Raw genomic sequence first — 14,816 nt, forward strand, 5'->3', positions numbered from 1 at the left:
TGAACAAGGATGGTGGAGCTTAAGTCAGTGACAAAGGGCAGATCATTTCATGTCTTCATATTGGAGCATGTTATTTTTTTAGTTTCCAGACAGATGGTCACATGACCCAGCTTCATTGATAAAATGTATGGATGCAGCTGAGCTGGGAATAAACATATGACTCTACAGGAATACATGCTTAGCATATAAATTGGTCGCCACTTTCGTAAGGGTTGGTGGATGTGATGGATCAGGTCCAGAAACAGTGTAAATAAAGTCTCAACACTCACCAAGTATATTCAGGAACAAGGAGCTTTTATACATACCCTTCTAATCAAACAGGACACATTTTGGCAGTAGCTTTCCTCCGCAGGTTACCACCGCAACATGTCCTGTTTGTTTTGTAGGATATGCAATAAAGTTCCTTGTTTCTGAATATACAGTCATGGTCGTAAATGCTGGCACCCCTGAAAATTTTCAAGAAAGTGAAGTATTTCTCACAGAAAAGAATAGCAGTAACACATGTTTTGCTATACACCTGTTTATTCCCTCTGTGTGTATTGGAACTAAACCTCAACAGGAAGGAAAAAAAGCAAATTGGACATAATGTCACACCAAACTCCAAAAATGGTCTGGACAAAATTATTGACACCCTTAACTTAATATTTGGTTGCACACCCTTTGGAAAAAAATTATTGAAATCAGTCGCTTCAATAAGCTTCTTACACCTCTCAGCCGGAATGTTGGGCCACTCTTCCTTTGCAAACCGCTCCAGGTCTCTCTTATTGGAAGGGCGCCTTTTCCCAACAGCAATTTTAAGATCTCTCCACAGGTGTTCAATGGGATTTAGATCTGGACTCATTGCTGGCCACTTCAGAACTCTCCAGCGCTTTGTTGCCATCCATTTCAGGGTATGTTTCGGGTCATTGTCCTACTGGAAGACCCAAGATCTTGGACGCAAACCCAGCTTTCTGACACTGGGCTGTACAGCGACCCAAAATCAGTTGGTAATCCTCAGATTTCTTGATGCCTTGCACACATTCAAGGCACCCAGTGCCAGAGGCAGCAAAACAACCCCAAAACATAATTGAACCTCCACCATATTTCACTGTAGGCCTCATTCCGTAAACAGTAGAATGATGTGCTTTATTGAAAAGCTCTATCTTGGTCTCATCTGTCCACAAGACATTTTCCCAGAAGGATTTTGGCTTACTCAAGTTCATTTTGGAAAAATGTAGTCTTGCTTTTTTTATGTCTCTGTGTCAGTAGTGGGGTCCTCCTGGGTCTCCTGCCACAGCGTTTCATTTCATTTAAATGTTGAAGGATAGTTTGCACTGACACTGATGATCCCTGAGCCTGCAGGGCAGCTTGAACATCTTTAGAACTTGTTTGGGGCTGCTTATCCACCATCCGGACTATCATGCGTTGACACCTTTCATCAATTTTAACCTTGATATTGTTGATATTTTTCCACAATTTTGGCTCGCAAGTCCTCAGACAGTTCTCTTCTCCTCTTTCTGTTGTCCATGCTTTGTGTGGCACACAGACACACAATACAAAGACTAAGTGAACTTCTCTCCTTTTTATCTGCTTTCAGGTGTGATTTTATATTGCCCACACCTGTTACTTGCCCCAGATTAGTTTAAAGGAGCATCACATGCTTGAAACAATCTTATTTGGCCAAAATTTTTAAAGGGTGCAAATAATTTTGTCCAGCCCATTTTTGGAGTTTGGTGTGACATTATGTCCAATTTGCTTTTTTTCCTCCCTTTTTTGGTTTAGTTCCAATACACACAAAGGGAATAAACATCTGTATAGCAAAACATGTATTTCTGCTATCCTTTTCTGTGAGAAATACTTCATTTTCTTGAAAAATTTCAGGGGTGCCAACATTTACGGCCATGACTGTACCTGGTAAGTGCTGGGACTTTATTTACACTACAGGAATACAGGCATAAGTTAGCTTTATATGGGGAAAAAAGTGATAGTTTTAGATACAAAGAATATGTAAAAAACTGTTTTATTTTAAGGGCGCTTACATAAGTGTAACATACTGTAAAGCTGGGCTGACACAAGCATAACACAGACACATTTTGCATCTGTATTACAGCCACAAGTCCCTGCCCAACCACAGGTCTGATGACCTAACCCACAGCTGTCAGTTCAGGTCATAAGACTCAGGGTCGGACTTGTGGCAATAACATGAATTAATCAATGTGTCTATATTATGATATTGTAAAGCCATCCCTACAGTAGTGTAAAAGCCCTTAATACCAAGAAAAAGGTGTTTAGAAATATTATCTACATCTAGTAGTTTTATTTTTATTTATTTATTTTTAAGTAAATGAGACCAACCTGTTCTTGAGACCACTTTTGTCTTTCTTCTGGAGTCCGAACTTTTGTTTTATAACTTCTTTGTATATCACCATGCTTTGAAGCTGAAGGAATATTCAGAGACTTTGGCCGGCTTTCATGTCTGTTAGCAGAGATACCTGCATCTGGTTTCTGGCATATTTCCTTATGCTCTTTTGGCACATTTTCTGTTCCACCATGCTCAGGACTCATGTCTGTCGTACTATTGATACTGCTCATGCTCATACTCATCTTTATTTCAGCTACTATCTGGTCAATATCTTCCTCTGGGTCCTCTGCATTGCCATCTGTTTTCCTTTTATGAAATGGAGATTGTGGAAGAGAATTGCCATTGGCCTCTACAGGATAGTAATCTGGATATACCTCTTCATTTTCACTAAACTGGGTTGTTTCCTCCTGGTCTTGAACTTCTAATGAGGATGAATTGTCCTCCTCTAAAATCTGCATCTGATTTTCTTGCCCTTCGTCTCCTTCAATACATTCTTGTTGCTGTAGTTTGGATTCTGTCCATTCATCTTCCACTGCTTCAACACATTCATCAGTATCTATGTGGTGTTCTTCAGTGTGGATATATTCCTCTCCATTGCAGTCCATACCTTCAAGATAGCTGTCATCTTCAGGACAATAGCGTATATAGTAAGTGATGCCTTCCTCTTCATCTGGAAGGCCTTCGTCATACTCCTCATCAGAAGTATTATTCACATAGTCAGAACTTGAGTCACCATCACCACTGTTGTCATTACAGTCTTGCTCCTCATGTGTGTTTGTAGAGTGTCTATTATGTAAATGTGTATTTGTGTACTCGTGAACTACTGTTTCCTCATATACAGAGTCCTCCTTTTCGCGACTTAAGACTTGAGGAGAAGAAGGGCAGGACCTTGGTCTTTGATCCAGCATGCTAGCCCTGGTACTTTGACGTTTTCTGTTTGCCATATTGAGCATTTCATATGGCCATCATTTCACGAAATATTCTGTAAAAGACACAGAGATTGAAAATTAGGATTCCCAAGTTGTCATTGAAGAAACAGCAAAACTGTAAAAATCTATTGTTTGGAATCTACTGTTCTAATTCTAAAACTCATCTCATTTATATAGAACATATTTATATGCAGTAAGTTTGTGTTCCTAACATTCAATGGCCTGTAAGTGTATAAAATGTACCAAGTTTTTTACTCTATTTGGTTTTCAAAGATCTAAAAAAGACATTTTCCATAGTTTCTATTTAAATTATAATTTATCTTGTAATAAAACAATGTTGTAAACATGTATTTGTCATTGGTTTGTAGGGTTTTGTAATCTGAAAAATATTTGTTACCATTTGTTCATGAAAAGTGTTACTGTATGACAGATATGTCTACCCTTACCTTCCCTTGAATTTAGTTAAAGGGGTATTCCAGGAAAAAACTTTTTTTATATATCAACTGGCTCCAGAAAGTTAAACAGATTTGTAAATTACTTATATTAAAAAATCTTAATCCTTTTAGTACTTATGACCTTCTGAAGTTAAGGTCGTTCTTTTCTGTTTAAGTCCTCTCTGATGACACCTGTCTCGGGAACCGCCCAGTTTAGAAGAGGTTTTCTATGGGGATTTGCTTCTAAACTGGACATTTCCCGAGACAGGTGTAATCAGAGAGGAACAACCTTAACTTCGGAAGGTCATAAGTGCTGAAAGGATTAAGATTTTTTAATAGAAGTAATTTACAAATCTGTTTAACTTTCTGGAGCCAGTTGATTATATATATATATATATATATATATATATATATATATAAGTTTTTTCCTGGAATACCCCTTTAAGGATTCCAGTCTACCATGATAGAAATTTAAAATAATATAAAGTTTGTTTTCATTTTTCATTTTGTTTTCATTTTTTTTTCAGCCCGGGCACAACGGAGTTGGAATAGTCTGCACTAGACAACTCCTTTAAAACCAGGAAAACTAGAGGGACATCTTATAGCAACTGCTCATATCATTTCTACTTGACTGCCCAAATGATTTAGTGTATCTTTTGGTAAGCTTACAGCAGAATGACTGCCATAAGGACTGGAGCTGAAGATCTTACACTACTACCTTTACTCGAAGTAGATCATTTCCAAAAGAAGGTAGTTTCCCTTACAATGAATGTCCTGCCCTTGAAGAGCCTTAAACCATGATTAAGGATTTAAAGGGGTACTCCGCTGCTCAGCGCTTAGACTGTTTCGAACGCTGGAGCTGCTGCTGGGTGCTCTTGAGGTCATTGCCCCGCCCCCTCAGGACTTCACATCAAGTCTATGGGAGGGGGCGTGGGGTGTGACATCATGAGGGAGCAGGGCCATGACATCACAAGCTCCCGGCACCAGCTCCAGCGTTTCGAAGAGTTTGTTCCAAACGCTGAGCAGCAGAGTACCCCTTTAACCCCTCAATGACGAAGGACGTAAATGTATGTCCTGGTGACGTGGTACTTAACGCACCAGGATGTACATTTACGCCCTAAGCATAAACGCGGGCATTGGAGCGATGCCCGGATCATGCGCAGCAGGTCCCGGCTGTTGATCGCAGCCGGGGACCTGCGGATGTCCACGATTAACCCTTCAGATGCTGTGATCAATACAGATCACAGCATCTGCAGCATCGCGGTCACTTAAATGGATGATCTGATCGCCCGCACCGCTGCCGCGGCGATCCGATCATCCAGCACGGCAGCCGGAGGTCCCCTCACCTGCCTCCGCTGTCTTATGGGAGTCTTCTGCTCTGATCTGCCTTCACGCAGACCAGAGCAGAAGATGACCGATAACCCTGATCAGTGCTATGTCCTATACATAGCACTGAACAGGATTAGCAATCGAATGATTTCTATAAATAGTCCCCTATGGGGGCTTTTAAAGTGTAAAAATAAAAGTAAAAAAATAAAGTAAATTTTTTTTTGAAAAACCCCCTCCCCCCAATAAAAACCTAAATTGTCCCTTTTTCCCTATTTCACCCCCAAAAAGTGTTAAAAAATATATTTTATATACATATTTGGTATCGCCACGTGCGAAAATATCTGAACTTTTAAAATAAAATGTTAATGATACCGTACGGTGAACGGCGTGAACGTTAAAAAAAAGTCCAAAATAGCTGCTTTTTTATAACATTTTATTCCCCAAAAAATTTATAAAAAATTTATTAAAAGTTTTCTATAAGCAAATATGGTATCAATAAAAAGTAAAGATCACAGCGCAAAAAATGAGCCCTCATACCGCCGCTTATACGGAAAAATGAAAAAGTTATAGGTCTTCAAAATAGGGGGATTTTAAACGCACTAATTTGGTTAAAAAGTTTGTGTTTTTTTTTAAGCGCAACAGTAATAGAAAAGTATGTTATTATGGGTATCATTTTAATCGTATTGACCTAAAGAATAAATAACACATGTCATTTTTACCGTAAATTGTACAGCGTGAAAACAAAACCTTCCAAAATTAGCTAAATTGCAGTTGTCTTTTTAATTTTCCCACATTTCCACACAAATAGTATTTTTTTGGTTGCGCCATACATTTTATGGTTAAGTGAGTGATGGCATTACAAAGGACAACTGGCCGCGCAAAAAACAAGCCCTCATACTAGTCTGTGGATGAAAATATAAAAGAGTTATGATTTTTTGAAGGCGAGGAGGAAAAAACGAAAACGTAAAAATAAAATTGTCTGCGTCCTTAAGGCCCAAATGGGCTGCGTCCTTAAGGGGTTAATGACAAGCCAGGATATCCTCTAAAAGTGGACCCAACCCATCTGTAGACAGCTGTTTTAGGGTTCTTGACCCTTGTCAGTACAGAACAGGATGCTGGCTGGCTACTGAGGGGCTTTCAATATGGGCCTAAGGGAGTAATATATCTACTACATTTAGAATAGAACATGGTAGCTGAACTTTCAAGGTCACAGTCGGACAGTGAGAGCATATGCAGAGTATATAGGGTTCAGTACAACCTCACATTGTTTTGTAAAAACACTTTCATTTCTTGATCACTCAGTGTAAAAACAAAAGTGGTGAAAACCATTTCATATGAGATCAATGAGTAATACAGTAATTTAAGCAACTGAATGCATTTGTAGAATAGACGTGCAATTGCAGTACACAGCTGTTGTTTATAATGCAGACATGTAGCGTTTCCTTAATACTAGCATAATTAGGTAGAGAAGGACTAATTTCTTGCTGCGATATGACTCACAAATGGTCTGTAACTCACGTTTAATATCAGACATCTAAAATATACATCTATTTAGAATGTCTTCATTTAACGCCATCTGTTTTAAAATTGGGCATAGAAGCAAAACTAACTATTCATACTGAAATATCACACTGAAAGACCCCAAGGCATATTTCAGATGTCCCCATTAAATGGCTACATGGTAGGGTCTGTATTATGGCTAAATTGTAGGGTCTGTATTATGGCTACAAAACCTGGACTCTGCATGGTCCTAATGAACCCCATTTAGATCCCTACAGGCTTCTATCATAATGTAACCTTGGTCCAGCAGAACTGTTGGGTTCATGTTTTACAGCCATTCAAAATGAACCTTAATATGGTTTCCCAATAACACTGAATAGGATTGATTGGGGATCTAACAGATATGGAGAGTCCTGATCCTAGCTTTAAACTAGAAGGCTTTGGTTGCACAGATATTTTCTATTGCAGAGAATGGAATGTCATTTTGAAAACATTATTTGTACTTAACAATACTGTTTTCCATATATATATATATATATATAGCAAAATCATCTGTAGTTGCAGTATCTTGTAATATCTTTTTTATTGGACTAACAAGATTTTGTAGAGACAAGCTTTCGGGATCTCTCTCTCTCTCTCTCTCTCTCTCTCTCTCTCTCTCTCTCTCTCTCTCTCTCTCTCCTCCATAGAGAGCAGAAACGTTGCTTGTGGACTGGATATGTTGGAATAAAAACACGTTTATTTATTTTTTTTCTGGAATGCTGCGTCTTTCGGTTTTGTATCTAAGAGGAACCCTGATCAGGTTTGCTGGACGATGGCACCCACCACATTTCTTACACTGGATAGTGCTGCATATTGGATATATATATTGGGTAAGAAACCTAAGGCTGCATCTCCACTTGGCAGTTTTTTTTGGAGAACTGTCACTGTAGTTTGAAGCCAAAATCAGAAGTGCATCCAGCTGGAAGGAGAACTAGAAGTCATTCCCTTATATTTTCCATTCCTTTTGAATACACTTCAGGCTTTGGCTCAAAAACACCAGTGGAAGTTTTCAGGGGAAAAAAAAGTGGAAACACAGCCTTATTCAATTGGGTAGGGTTACTACTACAAACACATCCGAATTCTGATGCAATTTGCTCTAAATAATTGCTGCACATGCTGTGTACATTTATTTGGTGTTTTAGACACACTTTCAAATGGGGGGAGATTTATCAAAACCTGTCCAGAGGAAAAGTTGCCCAGTTGCCCAGAGCAACCAATCAGATCGCTTCTTTCATTTTTAACAAGGCCTCTGAAAAATGAAAGAAGCAATCTGATTGGTTGCTATGGGCAACTGGGCAACTTTTCCTCTGGACAGGTTTTGATAAATCTCCCCATTTGTGTCTAGTCTTAAAAGTGGTGTGGCTTCAATGAAAAGACATGGCTAAATTGCGCCCATGTATGCCAACATTTTGGCACAGAAATTCTGGCTTAATTTAAACTGAATTAAATGGCATAAGCCACTATGATAAATCTGGCTGTCTAGCCCACATTTACACATAGCTTTAAACTAACAGCACTGGTTTGTTATTAGCCATGTCACTTCATTCTACAGAAGAAAAAAAATGAATAGGCAATAACAGACAATAAGAAAACCAGAATAGTAAAAGCAAATGAATGTGGATTCTTCACTGTGTGCAGTATTTAAAGACCTTGACATGCAACATGTCAATTATCAAAGCGACAAAAGGTATTTCTTAATGAAACAAGCCTGTAGTAAGAGAAGCCTTTGTACTGCTTAAAGGGGTACTCCGGTGGAAAAAAAATTTTTTAAATCAACTGGTGCCAGATAGTTAACCAGATTAGTAAATTACTTCTATTAAATATTTACCCTTCCAGTACATTTAAGCAGCTGTATGCTACAGAGGAAATTATTTTCTTTTTGAATTTCTTTTTTGTCTTGTCCACAGTGCTCTCTGCTGACACCTGATGCCCGTATCAGGAACTGTCCAGAGCAGCATAGGTTTACTATGGGGATTTTCTCCTGCTCTGGACAGTTCCTGATACAGGCATCAGGTGTCAGAAGAGAGCACTCTCGACCAAAAAAAAAAAAAAAAAATTCCTCTGTAGCATAAAGCTGCTTAAAAGTACTCTGAAGGGTAAAGATTTTTTAATAGAAGTAATTTACAAATCTCTATAACTTTCTGGCATCAGTTGATAAAAAAAAAAAAAAAAAAATGTTTTCCACCGGAGTACCCCTTTAACCCCTTAAGGACGCAGGATGTAAATGTACGTCCTGGTGCGGTGGTACTTAACGTACATTTACTTCCTGTGCATAACCGCGGGCATCGGAGCGATGCCCGTGTCATGCTCGGCTGATCCCGGCTGCTGATCGCAGCCAGGGACCCGCCGGCAATGGCCGACACCCGCGATCTCGCGGGCGTCCGCCATTAACCCCTCAGATGCCGGGATCAATACAGATCCCAGCATCTGCGGCAGTACGCAATTTCAATGAGTGATCGGATCGCCCGCAGCGCTGCTGCGGGGATCCGATCATTCAGAACGCCGCACGGAGGTCCCCTCACCTTCCTCCTTCCGGCTCCCGGCGTCTCCTGCTCTGGTCTGAGATCGAGCAGACCAGAGCAGAAGATGACCGTTAACACTGATCTGTTCTATGTCCTATACATAGAACAGATCAGTATTAGCAATCATTGCATTGCTATAAATAGTCCCCTATGGGGACTATTCAAGTGTAAAAAAAAATGAAAAAAAATGTATAAGTAAAAAAAATTTGAAAAATCCCCTCCCCCAATAAAAAAGTAAAATGTCAGTTTTTTCCTATTTTACCCCCAAAAAGCGTAAAAAATTTATTTAATAGACATATTTGGTATCGCCGCATGTGTAAATGTCCAAACTATTAAAATAAAATGTTAATGATCCCGTACGGTAAACGGCGTGAACGTAAAAAAAAATTAAAAAGTCCAAAATTGCTGCTTTTTTAATACATTTTATTAAAAAAAATTATAAAAAATGTATTAAAAGTTTTTTATATGCAAATGTGGTATAAAAAAATACAGATCATGGCGCAAAAAATGAGCCCTCAAACCGCCGCTTATACGGAAAAATAAAAAAGTTATAGGTCATTAAAATAAAGGGATTATAAACGTACTAATTTGGTTAAAAAGTTTGTGATTTTTTTTAAGCACAACAATAATATAAAAGTATGTAATAATGTGTATCATTTTAATCGTATTGACCCTCAAAATAAAGAACACATGTCATTTTTACCATAAATTGTACGGCGTGAAAACGAAACATTCCAAAATTAGCAAAATTGCGTTTTTCTTTTTCATTTCCCCACAAAAATAGTGTTTTTTGGTTGCGCCATACATTTTATGATATAATGAGTGATGTCATTACAAAGGACAACTGGTCGCGCAAAAAACAAGCCCTCATACTAGTCTGTGGATGAAAATATAAAAGAGTTATGATTTTTAGAAGGCGAGGAGGAAAAAACGAAAACGTAAAAATTAAATTGTCTGAGTCCTTAAGGCCAAAATGGGCTGAGTCCTTAAGGGGTTAATAAACATCCTCTGTGCTGGTTACACATGAATACCATATGTTCATATATAGTTATAAGTGAATTGAATATTGATCCTCTGTAAAGACTACAGTTTGTAGTGTTCTTTATTCATTCATCCAAGTAACTGATCAGACTAAATGTGAATTATCAAAATCTACAATGGTGCTACCATCCTTCTTATTAAAACCAACAGAGAGAACGGCAAGCCAATGAGGGATGAAGAACCTGGCAGAGCAATGTGTATTTATCTACTTATCATCCATTTGTTATATTGTGCTCATATTTTCAATAGTACTGATAACAGAATGTATACGCACACAATGATTCCCTAACAACATAGAACTCTCAGTTTACATCAGTGCTAATACCAAACACTGTACTTTAGTGTCATCTGATGCTGCACAGTTATTTTTGTGTATTTACTCTTCTGCCCTTTGTTTATTTTATAGGGAGTCTGGGTTTCAGTTGCTGTCACCTCAATTGCTTTTTCAGTGTCCACCATTTCAGCACGTGCAACAAATGATCAGGAGAGGCAAGAGAGAAAACATGCTAGAATAATGATGAGCTAATGCATATGATAATTAATTGGATTTATTTAAAATATTATCAAAACTTTGTTATAATTTCATTATTCACTAATTCACTGTACAAAGACAGTACAAAGACAGAAGTTCCAGCTCCTTTACTTACTGAATGCTGTATGTATGACAAATCAGTCCCTAAATTGTGTAATACTTACCCCCTTCCCGCTCCTGTCTTTGGGTAGTCTTGGATCAATGTTTTCCTCTGAGGCACTCTAGTGATTTACGATTGGACACTAGAGTGCCAGAAAGGGAAACCTTGATCTAGGAGTCGACACAGACAGGGGCATGTGAGTATTTTACACTGTCTCACAAGTAAAGGAGCAGGGACATCTGTTATTTTGACAAGAGTCCCTGCTCCATTATATAAGCACCACTGCTTACGCTTCATACAAGAAGGGAAGTGGCAGTGCTCTCTACTTATGCTTCCTGGGTCTGTGTTCGACACAGTGAGTATTCACATAGGAGCATATTTTGTGTTTACAGCTTCTTTGTAAACTTATTGTCTTCGTGGTAGCTTACTACAAATAGTGTGTAATGTCTGCTGCAGTAATGCTCCCTTCCATGTGTCGCTACACTTTATTCACAAGAGAATACAGTTATAGGATTCACCAGACAGCTTTTTTTGTAGTCTGTTTAGCCATGGAGACACACAGGTCTACATAGGAGCTGTACGATGCATTGAAGAAATACAAAAATGTATATGCCTTACTTTACTTATGACGTATTCAAGTTTTATATTTTGGTAGTTCGATGAATATGTGTATCATATGACAGATTTTGAAACGAAAATTAAGTTGAATCCATGGCAGTCACTGTTAATACATATTGATAAATATTATATGGAAACAGAATTTGAATGCCTTAACCCCTTAAGGACGGAGTGTTTTTCTGTTTTTGCACTTTCTTTTTTGCTTCCTTACCTTTTAAAAATCATAACTCTTTCAATTTTGCACCTAAAAATCCATATGATGGTTTATTTTTTGCACCATCAATTCTACTTTGTAATGACATCAGTAATTTTACCCAAAAATCGACAGCGAAACAGAAAATAAATTCATTGTGCAACAAAATTGAAGAAAAAACGCAATTTTGCTACTTTTGGGGCTTCCGTTTCTACGCAGAATATTTTTCGGTAAAAATGACACCTTATCTTTATTCTGTAGGTCCAAACGGTTAAAATGATACCCTACTTATATAGGTTTGATTTTGTCGTACTTCTGAAAAAAATCATAACTACATGCAGGAAAATGTATACGTTTAAAATTGTCCTCGTCTGACCCCAATAACTTTTTTATTTTTCTACGTACGGGGTGGTATGAGGACTCATTTTTTTTTGCGCCATGATCTGAAGTTTTTAGGGGTACCATTTTCGTTTTCATCTGACTTTTTGATCGCTTTTCATAAATTTTTCATGGTATAAAAACTGACCAAAATTACGCTATTTTGGACTTAAAAATTTTTTGCGCGTACGCCATTGACCATGCTGTTTAATTAACAATATATTTTTATAGTTTGGACATAAAACTGTACGCGGCGATACCACATATGTTTATATTTATTTTTATTTACACAGTATTTTATTTTATGGGAAAAGGGGGGTGATTCAAACTTTTATTAGGGAAAGGGTTAAATGATCTTTATTAATAGGGATCGACCGATTATCGGTTTGGCCGATATTGTCGTCCGATATTCACGATTTTGGACATTATAGGTATCTGCAATTACCTTGCCGATATGCTGATAATGCCCCCCTGCCTCCCCGGCCAGAGACTGCCGCCGCCGCTGCCCCATTGCCTCTCCCATCCCCGGTTTTATAAGTACCTGTTCCCGGGGCCTGGGGTCCGCGCTACTTCTGGCTCCTGCAACCTCCTGCGCTATTGCTGCGCGCTGCACAGCGCAATGACGAGTGACGTCCTCTATGCAACGTCACTGTCAGTGTGCACAGTGACAGCTCAGGACGCCACCGGAGCCAGAAGTAGCGCGGACCCCGAGCCCTGGGAACAGGTAATTATAAAACCGGGGATGGGGGAGGCAATGGGGCAGCGGCGGTGGTGGTTGAACTAGGGAGGACCCCAGGACAGGCAGGGGGAGAGAATCGGGTGGCGGCGGCGGTCTCTGGCCCCGCAAAAGCCGCTGCAGTTAATTGATTTAAAGCGCCTGCTTTAAATCATTGATCTGCAGAGGCTTCTGTGGGGCCGGTGGGGTGGGTTAAATTAGCCGATAACTTATTCCAGAATATCGGTATAAGTTATCGGCTATCAGCCTGAAAGGTCCCAGATTATCGGTATCGGCCCTAAAAAATCAATATCGGTCAATCCCTATTTATTAACTTTTTTTTTTTTACTTTATTTTAGCTCCCATAGTGGGCTATAACATGCAGTGCATTGATTCAATACACTGATCACTGCCAGTGCATTCAATGGCAGGGATCAGTGTTATCGGCAGTTGTTTGCTCAAGCCTGGATTTCAAGTCTGGAGCAATCAAACGACAATCGGACGCGCAGGAGACAGGTGAGGGGACCTCCTGCTGTGTCCTAGCTGATCGGGACATCGCGATTTTATCGCGATGGTCCTGATGAGCCCGACTGAGCAGCCGGGATGCTTTTACTTTCACTTTTAGACGCGGCGATTAACTTTGATCGCCGCGTCTAAAGAGTTAATGTGCCAGACATCAGCCCGATTGGCGATGTCCGGCATTAGCGTGGGTCCTGGTTGCTTATAGCAACCGGGACCCACCGGGTATGATGCGTGCTCACCTTGTGAGCGTGCATTATATATGGTGATGCGCATATGGACGTTCATAAACGTCCATATGTGCCAAGGGGTTAAAGAGTACCTGTCACCAAATAAAACTTTTAATATAGTGTTCCTTGTGTAATTAGTAAATACTTTCTTATTCACTTGCTTTTAAAATTATCAATATAAATATGTTTAAAATGTAATAGAAAAAAATGGCCACTAGGTTGCTCTATTCTGTTCCTTGCCACATTTAATACAGTGAGTTTGGTCTCCTCCCGGCCTGGAAAGAGACCAAACTCAGGAAGTGCTTCTGTGCACCGAGCTTGATTGACAGCAGCACAGAACCTCACTGAAAGCTGCAAAGAGCCTCACTGAAACATGCATAGAGCCTCAAAGAAACATGCATAGAGCTTTAGGTCTTCATAACAGGTATGCAACCATGTGACGGCGGAAGTTGTCGCCCAGCAGGCTTCTCCTGCTGGGAGATTGCACTATGTGAGCAAGAATAAAGGTATGATACACAGCTTTTTAAAGCTCTGAATTTTTTTTAACCCCTTAAGGACCAAGGACGTATCGGTACGTCCTTGGTCCTGCTCCCGTGATATAACGCGGGGTTACACGGTAACCCCGCATCATATCACGGCGGGCCCGGCGCCATAGGGACCCTTTAGCCGCGCGCTCAGAGCTGAGCCACGTGGCTAAAAGTGAAAGTAAAAACTGCCGGTTAGCTCAGTGGGCTGTTCGGGATAGTCGCGGCGAAATTGCGGCATCCCGAACAGCTTGCAGGACAGCCGGAGGGTCCCTACCTGCCTCCTCGCTGTCCGATCGCCGAATGACTGCTCAGTGCTTGAGATCCAGGCATGAGCAGTCAAGCGGCAGAATCATCGATCACTGGTTTCCTATGAGAAACCAGTGATCAATGATAAAGATCAGTATGTGCAGTGTTATAGGTCCCTATGGGAGCTATAACACTGCAAAAAAAAAGTGGAAAAAAAAAGTGAATAAAGATCATTTAACCCCTCCCCTATTAAAAGTTTGAATCACCCCCCTTTTCCCATAAAAAAACACAGTGTAAATAAAAATAAACATATATGGTATCACCGCGTGAGGAAATGTTGAATTGTAAATGAATTATAAAAATATATCGTTAATTAAACCGCTCGGTCAATGGCGTACGCGCAAAAAAATTCCAAAGTCCAAAATTGTGCATTTTTGGTCACTTTTTATATCATTTAAAAATGAATAAAAAGCGTTTCAATAAGTCCTATCAATGCAAAATGGTACCGTTAAAAACTTCAGATCACGGTGCAAAAAATTAGCCCTCATACCGCCCCATACACGGAAAAATAAAAAAGTTATAGGGGTCAGAAGATGACAATTTTAAACGTATTAATTTTC

At 39.5% G+C, this 14,816-nt stretch overlaps 1 protein-coding gene across 3 annotated transcripts in view; it reads right to left on the minus strand.

Annotated features, from left to right (window-relative positions):
* APBA2 (amyloid beta precursor protein binding family A member 2) overlaps window positions 1-14,816 on the minus strand; it is a 435,861-nt gene that overhangs the window by 226,378 nt on the left and 194,667 nt on the right. For all 3 annotated transcript variants that reach the window (XM_056572513.1, XM_056572512.1, XM_056572511.1), the window contains exon 3: window positions 2,335-3,323. In XM_056572513.1, coding sequence (XP_056428488.1) covers window positions 2,335-3,294 — 960 coding nt within the window. In that variant the 5' untranslated portion in view covers window positions 3,295-3,323. The remainder of the gene's footprint in view (window positions 1-2,334; window positions 3,324-14,816) is intronic.

This window comes from Hyla sarda, chromosome 4, assembly GCF_029499605.1.
Source record: "Hyla sarda isolate aHylSar1 chromosome 4, aHylSar1.hap1, whole genome shotgun sequence".
NCBI lineage: Eukaryota > Metazoa > Chordata > Amphibia > Anura > Hylidae > Hyla > Hyla sarda.